Source organism: Camelus ferus, chromosome 16, assembly GCF_009834535.1.
Source record: "Camelus ferus isolate YT-003-E chromosome 16, BCGSAC_Cfer_1.0, whole genome shotgun sequence".
NCBI classification, from domain to species: Eukaryota; Metazoa; Chordata; class Mammalia; order Artiodactyla; family Camelidae; genus Camelus; species Camelus ferus.
In genome coordinates, this window is record NC_045711.1 from 1,985,893 (window position 1) to 1,997,069 (window position 11,177).

The 11,177-nt window shown below is 46.3% G+C and overlaps 1 protein-coding gene across 1 annotated transcript; it reads right to left on the minus strand.

Moving 5' to 3' along the window:
• Positions 1–4,105: 4,105 nt before the first annotated feature.
• On the minus strand, positions 4,106–9,180 carry LOC102522851 (regakine-1). The gene is made up of 3 exons (XM_006174858.3): positions 9,059–9,180; positions 4,689–4,802; positions 4,106–4,475 (listed from the first exon to the last, which is right to left on the minus strand). Exons 1-3 carry the CDS (start codon positions 9,126–9,128, stop codon positions 4,372–4,374), a joined length of 288 nt encoding a protein of 95 aa, XP_006174920.2. The 5' UTR covers positions 9,129–9,180; the 3' UTR covers positions 4,106–4,371.
• Positions 9,181–11,177: the final 1,997 nt, after the last annotated feature.

Below are 11,177 nucleotides of genomic sequence, written 5' to 3' on the forward strand. Positions count from 1 at the left end.
ACCAGTGATTGGAGAGATGAGTTGTTTTTTACCACGAAGCAGGAGTCTAATCACAGAGCCATGGACCAAGAGACCTGGGGCCTGAAGCATCCGTCGAGTGCTCAACACCGAAGCATAAAAACACTCAATCCTCATTCCACACCTTTCCCCCCATTTTTTTGCCTACTTGTTATAATCGCTTCCATCGCTTGAAGGAGAAATATAAATATCTCTGTGGGTTGGGTGTTACATGTGCATCATTGCAACTCTGTGAGTTAGGTGTTGGTATCACATTTCTGGGGAAGAAGACTGAAATTTTGGGAGATTAACTTGTTCCTGATCCAAAAAGGAAAAAAAAAAAAAAAAGTAAGTGGAATAGTAAAAACGAGAAGCCAAGATGCCTGGTTCTTTAGCCTAGTTTTTGAACTTTTCCATTGACATTACTTGCTGGGCAGTATTGGGAAAGCCACTTAACCTCTCTGAATCTCAGTTCTATACTTATAAGTGGGATAATGTTTCCCATTCTGGTGGATTAAGATGATTAAAGCAGTTTGCACAGTGCCTTAGTAGCACAGTGGTTGTTCATTAGAGGCCATTGCTTCCTAATGCCACCCCTCAGGCTCCATCTCCTAAGGACCCCGCTGCTTGGTTTCAGTCAGTCAAGAGCAGCCCAATGTCATGGCCTCTTTTTCTTGCCTCCCCCTGACCCCAGACCTTCTCTTGCTCATTCCTTTTCTCCTTGGCACAGCCTCGGGGTGCCCTCCTCCATTCCCTAGCAATCATCTAGCTGCAGGTGACAGCACCAAACACTCCTGGCCAAGTCACCTTCCTTGTCACCAACCTGCCCCTCGGCAGCCCTGGACTCCCTGGCCAAATTCTACCCAAGGAGCTTGTCCCTTAGAAGTTACTAGATGCAGGCAAACAGATGCTTTCTGGCTACCAGTGCTCTTGGCGATGTCAAAGCAGCTTAGGTCAGAACACTGACAAGGAAAGTCCATGTGAAAGTAAATTTTCTCCCTTCCTTCCTCCTTCCCTCCCTCCCTCCCTCCCTCCATCCTCCTTTTCCGTCCTTGCCTCCTTAAATGTCAGAAGTTAACCACTGTGTCTGTGACTCCTCTCTTGTTCATATTTAGAAAGGGTAGGTGGGGTAACATGGCTTCTGTCCTAGTAGGATTTTTCTCCAAATCGGAGGCCAGCTGAGTGCTGAGTGCACCTAGGTGGGTCACCTCAGCTGGCTGGTGTGGGGAGGACGGGGACCCGTCCCAAACTGCAGTGAATGGGGGCTTTCCTTGATTACCGCCCCCACTGGAAGCCCTGGCTCTCCCTTCAAGACTATTTAGGGCAATTCTTAGGGATAAACTCTAGGCTGTGACCCAGATGGCCTTCATGTTTTATCAGCTTTACCAAATCTCAGACAGGCTTCTTTCTGCCTCTGGTCCCCTGGCTTTCCCTTCTTAGAACATTTACTCTAGAAAAACTTGTGAGTATAAATTCTTCCTCTGCCCCTTTGAGACATACATATATAAATCATCTCCCAGACTCTTGCCAGCTTTACCACCCAGGAACATCCTTCTCAAGGACCTGGGAAGCATCCCTTTGAAATGTCATCATCGAGGAAGGTAGCGCCCCAGCCTCCCAGTCTCTGTGGGACAGCGGGAGCCTGACTTCAGGGGATGCCAAGTAGCAAACGCAGATGGCCGAATCACAGAGAAAAACATCTGCACATTCAGGAAGGAACAACTCAATGTGCTGGGCACACCCCATCCATCAGCGTCCCCCTGACGCCCTTCGGTACTTTTCCACTACTTCATTTGATTGCTTAAAAACTTCTCTTGCCTTTTGTTTCAGTGGAGGTGAGCTCATTCTGCCTCCCCTCTGGCAGTAGTCCTGAGTAAAGTCTTGCTTGCCGGTTTACTTTGTCGGGTGCAATATTTCACTTTGACACTGCAGTGGAGGATGAGTGGGGCAAGGACATCTGTGTGTAGCTGCCTGCGGACTGATCTTCCTACCTCCTGCCCACTTCTCGTTTCTGCTTCCCCTACCCGTGTCCAGGGCCCAAAGCCTCCACTGCTCCTTCTGCCTGAACACGTGCTGGGTTCTGATCTCCTCTGCTGTGACTGATCTGTTCATAGCACTCTGTTTATTTTCCATCTTCCAGAAATTTGATGCAAACTCTAGATGACTGATCTTCCCTCCTGCCACGCACGCCTAGTCTTTGGTTTCCTCATGATGAAAGACAGGAGCAGTTCTAAATCTGGGAGTTCGATCTGCCACCTTGATCTGAACACACCGTTAATTTCCATCCTGTCCCCAAGCGTTCTTTCTCTTTGGAAAGAGATCTTTGAATCCAAATTCCTGGCCAGTTAATAAGAGCCTATCAAACATATCAGAAAAAACAAACAACTACCTCCCCTTACAAATAATAAAATAAACTAACAGCAAAAGAAAATAATAATGGGAAATTCAGCACCTGTTGCTTTTCTCAAATAATACGGATTTACTGACTTCCATGAAGCAAAAAGTGGTCTGAAACGCTTCAGTACAATTCCAATTTGTCCCCATTTGATGAGTCACTGGTGAGGTCCTAGGGCCACCTGCAGGCCATTTATCTTTTTTATTTTTGCATTATCAGTTGTTGAGTAAGAGGATGGGGAAATCCTGGACTAGGGACACTTCGTGCAGGCACAACGCTCAGCTTCTGGAGGAAAAACAGCAGCCCCCCAAGCTGCCCTCTCCCCGGGAGAGGCATTAGCGGGCCAGGCACCCCTGGCTGCGCCGTGGAGAGAGAGATCCTGCTCCAAGTTGCTTCACACATTTTTAGAGAAGTTAGGAGGGGGCTGGGAGAACCAATTGGTCATGTAGCGATGGGAGCTTTCTGGATTGGTCTTGCTGGGGACAAGAAAACCTGGAGCTTAGAGGCCCGTTGCCCAGGGATGTTTGTATACCAACATAGCTATTTGTCCTAGAAAGTATTTTAAAAGCTTTGTGGGCCACGTAAAGTCTCTGTCACACCTGCCCAGCTTTGTACTTGCAGGGCAAAAGCAACCACAGGCAATGTGAAAACAAGTGGGCATGGCTGTGTTCCAATAAAACTTTATTTCCAAAAGCAGCTGGCAGCTGGATTTGGCCCCCAGGCCATAATTTCCACCCTAACCTGGAAACCTGGTATAATCTTATTGACCCAGCTCATTTTTTAGGGTAAAGGTGGGGGTGAGGAGACACTGTCTGGGCCATCAGCAAAGCATTTCCACCTCCTGATTCACCACCCATCCAATGCTGCTTGGCCTCATGGAACTGACAGTCTTGTGAGGGAGAAAAACATGAAAGAAATAACCACATATAATAAATACATAATTACCAAGTGTGATAAGAGCTATGATGGATTAGTTATATGATTTTATAAAATGGTATGACTGGAGACCAAGCTTATACTAAGTGGTTATACTAAGAAGGATCATTTATCTGAGGCCTAAGGAATGGGTGGGAATTGGCCAGTTAAGGGTGGTTATTATGGGAGACCTCGGAGAGGGAATAGCATATGCAAAGGTCCTGAGGCAAATCCCCCTTTTCTGCCTCACAGTCCACAGAACACCGCCATGTTCCTGCCTCTGTCTTTAGCTGAGGTGATGGTCGGGGGATGGTTAAATTTCCAGTCATTTTCATACTAGGCAGCATGGATGAGGGCCAGGGCAGCAACTGAAAGACTATAAGATATCAGTGGGTGAGAGGGACAAGAAAGTGCTATTTGTAGTAGGTCTTGAGGGGTGGACAGGAAATGTTGGAACTGGCAGAGATGTGGGGAAGAGCTTTCAAGGAAGGGTGAGCTGCAGCACCCACAGAGACAAAGGGAATGATGAGCAGTGTGAGGTGGGCACCTCAGCCCTCCACCTGCAAACAAACCACCCCACTGAGCTTGCCTGTATTCATACTGTTGTTATCTAAGGACCCTGAACGAGGACTGCTCATTTGTCCTTCTCCTGATTCTAACTCCGCCCCCATCATTCTGGCACTTAAATTAGCTCCTACTGAAGTGTTTACAAGTCACCTAGTACATAGTAAATATCATAGACGTATCTGTAAAATAAAAGAAATAACTGTCTTGAGAGAATTGATTTAAACCACCAGGTCCTTTTCTACAGCACAGATTTATTTCAGCACCTGAGTGCCTGCAAAGGGAGGAGGGATGCTGTCCTGGGGCCCACAGGGCAGAGCATCATCATGGCAAAGCTTAAGGAGAGAGTGGATCCGTCAGAGCAGGGGAGCGCAGGAAAGCAAGAATGGCCTTTCACTCAGGCCAGGACAACTCCAGGGACCACCGGGGGCTGAGAGATTTGGCTGGGGAGGGGAGGTGACCCTGTGGCCTCTTCTCACATTCCCTGGGCTGTGGTGGTCCTACTGCTCCCGGCTACTTTTGACTGTCCAAGTATCTGATGTACTTCTCCACCCAGGCCTCCTTGGGGTCGGCACAGATTTGTCGCATCTTTTTAGTAAGGAAGCTGTGGAGCAAGAAGGAGAAAGATGAGAACTGAGAGGCAGCCAGAGGGAGAAGAACCCATTCCACTACCCCATTCTCTTCCCCTCAGCAGCTCCCTCCCATGTCCCTCCTCCCCACGTCTGTCCCTAGAGAGCCCCACCCCCCTACTTCCTTCTCCCAGGCCCCCTGGTGCCCATATTTGCATCCTTTCCATCCTTGGCAGGACCCTACTTACATGACCCCGGCTGGGAACACAGATCACTGGTCCTTTCATAATCTTTCACAAAGGAGAGTGGGATTTTTCTTGAAATGTAGGAGAGACAGCAGGTAGTCGGGTTATCTGCTGGTTCTGCAAGGCAGAGGGCTGTATGATGCTAAAAGCTTCTCCAGAAAAAGCCTAGACCAGTATCTCTCTTCCGCAGAGCATCAGGGATGAGGAAGTGAGGGGGGGTGGGGGTGAGGATGGAGGGCAGAGGTAAGACGGGAGCATTGGCAGGGAATGTCCTGGTCCCTCCCTGGCAGCTCTTCCTCCTCCCCATCTTACAGGATCCTGCTCTAATATCTCCCCTCCTCCTCACCCGCACTGCCAGCCCCTCCCAGCCTCTCCTCTCAGACCTTCCTCATGGCTGGGATGGGACTCTGTGGTCCTAGGGTTTCAAATTTCTGATTATCCTCAGGATTGGGGATAATCAGAAATCAGAATTCCTGGAAATTCTCAAATCATAGATTATATTCCATATTTGTCTTTTTTAAAGACTGAGATATAAATTGACATATAACATTGTATTAGTTTTCAGGGTACCATATTTTTTTATAACACTTTATTTTCATGTTTTAAAAATAATAATGGGTGACTTCATGGTAAACAGTGAAACACTTTTCCGTAATAGAGTTGTTTTAAACGTTTCTGAGGTTTTCTGTAAAAAAAAAAGGACGGTAATAATAAATGATGTTTCTGTGTGTAGTGACAAGATTATATACTCAATAACATATTGAATGTTTTCTAGCAGATACAGACAGTTGATAATGGAAAATATGAAGAGAACATTAACCCAATATAAAGGGCCAGTGAACATTATTTAAAAATGGAAAAAAATACAACTATTTAATATTTAAAATATAAAAGTTATTCAATTCAAATAAAATTTCAAACACAGGAAGAATCAATTGCATACTCTTTGTAGTCTTTGTTTTGTAACAAACGTTCCAGACATAGAACATGTTTTCCATTTTGCATTGATGTTGGCCAAATTGTTGAAAGCATGTCTAAATGCATCCTCAAGTTGGGGTTGGAGTACTTAATGCTCCACGTAAGCTCATTTCCTTTTTGAATGATAGGCATTTCTTGTCTGCTTATCCTGAATTTGATTCTTCCGTTCAAATTGGTATTGCTTTGCTAATTTAGATTTTAATATAGAAATTAGCAAATGTATCTGGTGTCCTGTCCTTAGTATTCAACATTTATGCATTTGCTCTTTGTTTTTCTTCTGTTAAAGCATTTATGAAGCGCTCTAGCCTAGAGCAATTACTTAAATGCTGGGCAATGTCAGTGAACAGTGTTATTCAAACAACATAATATCCACATCTCCTAGCAAGAATCACAGGTAAAATTGCCCATTTATGGACACATTTTGCTTCCTGAACTTGTTACTTCTTGAAACACCGCTTATATAATTTATGAAAGAGTATTAGTTATATAAAGTATACTATATTAAAGTTTTAAAGTGTATTCTATAAACGCATTAGCACTTCTTGGCAGCAGATGGAGCCGTGAACTCACACTTGTAACGTGGCAACAGCCTCAAGCTGTTGCATTGAGGACCACCTCTCCCCAACGTGCTCCTGTCCCGATCCCCCCAGATGCTGATCTTAACCTTGAACTCCACCTGCCAAGTGTTTCCTGCTCTTGCTGTTGATGTCAGTGAATTCCTTTAAATTAATAACATCTCTCTGTTGAGTGTTAAGCTTGAAGGAGAATTGCAATACTTTTCCCCATTTTCCCAATTTCTCAACTGAGTTTTCTTAGGATTTGGGATTTAGAAAAGCATGTTATTGGGGGGAGGGTATATATAGCTCAGTGGTAGAGTGCATGCTTAGCACGCACAAGGTCCTGGGTTCAATCCCCAGTACCTCCATTCAAAGATAAATAGATAAAAGTACCTAATTCCTCCCCCCCCCCCCCGCCCCAAAAGCATATGATTTCCTGAGAAATGCTGAGAGGGAATTCCCACATGAAAATGCTAGTGGATGCCCAGAGTGGGCCACAGCAGGGTGGGACTGTCCCCTGCAAATGAGAGGGCCTCCCTCACAGGCCTCAGGGGGAGGCTCCAAGGAAGAGGTTTGCTCTGCCTGGAGGTGCAGGGCCTTGGCTTGGAGGTAGGAAAGCTAGACTTGTCCTTGTATCGTCTCCCAAGAGCTGTGTGACTCCAGACAGGATACTCACCCTTTCTGAACTTTTGTCCTTAAAATGGCAAATAATATCAATAGGACAGGTCTTGTGCAAATTGATTTCTATGCCGATCATTTTTTTGTGCAGTAAAGGCCTTATTACCCCCGTGGAACAGATGAGGAAACTGAGGGTCAGGAAGGCCAAACAGGGCACAAAAGTCACAAGCTGAAGAGGGCAGAACTTCCAGACTGAAGCTCCCTGGGTGCACATGTGTCTGCTTCTGCACCACCGCTGTACTCCAGCATGTTGACTAAGTGGGTGGAACAGAGTAGGCTTTTAATATATATATTTGTTGAATGAATTCAGTTTGAATCTCTGTTTTTATGACTATGAAGCCAGCTGTTTCTCCATTCTCTTTTGCTGTTCTCTGAAGTTAAAAAAAACCTTTCCTTACGGTAGCTCACAGAGAAAAAAATGTGACAATGAGTATACATATGTTCATGTATAACTGAAAAATTGTGCACTACACTGAAATTTGACACAACATTGTAAAATTACTATAAATCAATAAAAAATGTTTAAAAAAAAAACCCCTTCCATTTATAGATGGTCCCCAACTTAGGATTTTTCAACTGTACGACGGTGTGAAGCAATACACATTCAGTAGAAACTACTCTGAATTCTGAATTGTGATCTTGTCCTGGCCTCGTGATATGTGGTAGGTCCTCTCTCGGGATGCTGGGCAGGGCAGCTGCAGCTCCCTGGTCAGGCACAGGGACACGAGAGTCAACACCAATACACTGACAACCAGTCTGCTCCCAGACAGCCAGTCTGTTGTTCATTTTCAGGACAATGTTCAAAAAAAAAAATGACACGAGCTAGTCAACATTCTATCCTAAAATAGGCTTTGTGTTGGATGCTACTGCCCAGCTGTAGGCTACGTGAGAGTTCCGAGCGTGTTTAAGGGAGGCGAGGCTAAGCTATGCTGTTTGGTATGTTAGGTGCATGAAATGCATTGTCGACTTCTGTTGTTTGCAGTTTACAAAGGGTTTATCAGGAGGGAACCCCATCATAGGTCGAGGAAGACCTGGACTAAGTCTTTGCTAAAAGCCTGGTGCCTGGCTTAGTTCCTGATGTGGCTTATCTCCATCCCTCACAACAGCCCTGCAAGAAAGTGCTCCTTATCCTATTTGCAGATGACAAGTCACACGACAATAACTGGAATTAGGGGAAAGCAGTGAAAAAAAACCCAAAACTCTTTTGCAATCAAAATTCCCAGGAAACAGCCATCACTCCTTGCACTGGCACTATGTTAAATGACAGCCCTGGGAAGGAGTGTTTTTCTGTCTCTGAATTTGGTTGCAATTCCGCTCAGGAGAGTAGTTTCAGGGGAAACCTCCTCCCAGGGCTCCCACCGTGCCCCCTTCTGCCCTGGCTCTCACCCACTGCAGAGACAACCATGCCTGTTGAGGGCGGTGAGCTGGGAGTCAGAGCTTATCACGTACATGCCAGGAGTGGCTCTGTGCTGGATACACACGAGATGACTCTTATAGGGAGGCTGACAAGGTGTCTTAGGCTCAAATGCCCTCCCACGCCAGATGATAGCAGGTGGGTGCGGCCTGGCAGTGGGGACCCCGGAGGCCCGGGGAGCGCCCCCTGGCTAAAGGGACAGCATCACCACCTCAGTTCCTTGGAGGTTAGCTCACAGAAACTGGGCACCTGTCTGCTTGATCTTCCATATTTGCGAAAGAAATGAGCAATATAGATTTTTCAATGTTTGCAATTTTTCAGTGTTGGCAACCAATCCAATTATGGTAAAATCTAAGCCGTGAAGACAGTTTGATCTTTTGTGTTTGCCTCCCTCCCAGTTTCTGCGGTTGCCTGGCTCCTGTGCGTCCCTGGGAGACAGCTGAGCCAACAGCCTGGAGGGCTCAGGGTCAGCCTCTCTCTCTAGTCTGGGGACCAAGGGTCAGGAAAGCTGTATTGAGAGGCAGCTGTCCTCTCCCCAGAGGAGGAGAAGCAACTTCTGACCAGGACTTGGGAGACACCCCTGGTATAGACGCTGTCTGTCTCGCAGGGACCTCCGGGCCACCTTTCTGGACCACCCACATCTCCTCCCTGTAGCATCCCCCGCCTCCCCCCCACCCCCTGCAGCCCCATCCCAATTTCCAGCCACTGTGTTCTCTGCTCAGAACAATGAGAGGAAGAGGCCTCACCTGGACTGGCCTCAGAGTGGAGGGCAGCGATGGTGAGGAGGAAGGCCAGGGTGGCCAGGCTGACCCTCATCCTTCTGGTGGCTGACGGCTGCAGGAACAGGGCTGTGCTGAGAACTCTTGGGTTCTCTGGCTCCTTGAAATCCAGACTCTGAGCCCCCTTTATAAGAAGTTGCTGCTCAGGAAGTCACAAGATCGGAAAAATCTAAGATTGCATGGGAGTGTGGCTTTTTTGGAATTGTGACCAATGACATATCTAAAATATGAGAACTAAGTCATTTAGTCCAAGAGAAATGGAAGGCAGAGAATGACTCTGTGCTTCACATTTGGCTTATATCTTGAGGGGGGTGGTGGGAGAAGCCCAGAGACCAGAGGCTTTTCTCTCCTCTCCTGCTCCTCCCCAGGGAGCCTGGGTCAGCCCGCTCAGTGAGCCCATCCTCAAGTGTGGACCATGAGCTCAGGGGCCTGGGAGACTGTCTCAGCACCAGCAACTCGAGGGCTGGCCAGAATAGGGATGTGGGCGTACTGTGCTGTGTCCACCCTGAGCACAAGACTCAGGCCTAGTAGGGAGCTGGGTCCAGAGGGATCCTGGGATGGCTGGGCCTCACCAGCCAGGACTGGACTGGAACCCCTCACCTAGGCTGAGCTGAAGGCTCCTGCCCCCTGCCCAGCACAGGGACCTTGATCAGATCCTTAGCAACCAAGGAAGTGGCACAGGACTCTCCGCTCAGCCAGGACTGACTCCAGGAGTGGGACTGAGGGACAGGTTTCTTTTGGATCGAGCTGGGGGAGCCAGAGGCAGGGCAGTGTGTTCCACGGAATGCAGCTGTATCTTGTCACCTCAAGTTTGTGCTGCAGGATCCCTGCACAGGACTGCCAAGGTGGCTTAGTGACTGAGAGGTAGGGTGACCAACCATCCTGGTTTGCCTGGGACTAAGGGGGTTCCTGGGATGTGGGACTTTCAGTGCTAACTCTCAGATGAGTTGGTTACCCTAGTAGAGCCAGGTAGAGGTGAATGTCTCCCACCTCCACTCCCACCAAATTCAGATTAGGCACCTGTGTGGCATTTTCAGTTTCCTTTTATTGTTGCAGAATACATATAATGTAAAACTTGCCATCGTGAACACTTATGTGTACAGTTCAGTGGTATTAAGTACATTCACACACTGTACAATCATCACCACCATCCATCCAGAGAACTTTTTCCATCTTGCAAAACTAAAACTCTATCCCATTAAACAATAACTCCCCATTCTCCCCTCCCCTACCAATGGAAATCACTGTTCTACTTTCTGTTTCTATGAATTTGGCTGGTCGAGGTAACTTGTCTGTAAGTGGAATCATACAGAGTTTGTATTTTGATGATTGGCTTATTTCACTTAGTATAATTTCTTCACGGTTCACCCATTTTGTAGCATTACATCATAATTCCCTTTCTTTTTTGAAGGCTGAGTAATATTCCATTGTGTGCAAAGATCACATTTTGCTTATCCATCCATCTGTTCATGGACACTTGGGCTGCTTCCACATTTTAGCTGTTGTGAATAAACGTTGCGATGATCATGAGCATATAAATATCTCTTTAAGACCCTGTTTTCAATTTTTTTGATATATACCCAGAAGTGGGACTTGCTGGATCATACTGGTAAATCCATTTTTAATTTTTTCAGGAACTGCCTAAAAAATATAGTTTTTTAATAGTTCCAGATGCACTGTTTTCCACAGCCATTGCACCATTTTATATTCCCATCAACTGTGCCCAAGAGTTCCAATTTCTCCACATCTTCACCAACATTTGTTATTGTCTGTTATCATTGAGAGTTGCCATACTAATGGTGTGAGGTGATACCTCATCATGGTTCTAACACCTGTGTTTTGATCCATTTTATATAATGGGGTTCCAGTTTGTTTGCAAAGAAAATATTCTCCTACTAAAAATAAAATTTTAACCCCCTCTTCTGTTGACAAGAGCAGGAACCTTTGATCTAATCAGAGCGCGTGTGTTAGTCCTAGAGTCTACCAATTATAAGCTAGCGGAACTTTAAAGGAATTTCCTTAAGCTTTTAAAGCTTTACATGGTTACTGAAAGGAGTACGGGACATAATCTAAGGGAGCTGAAATC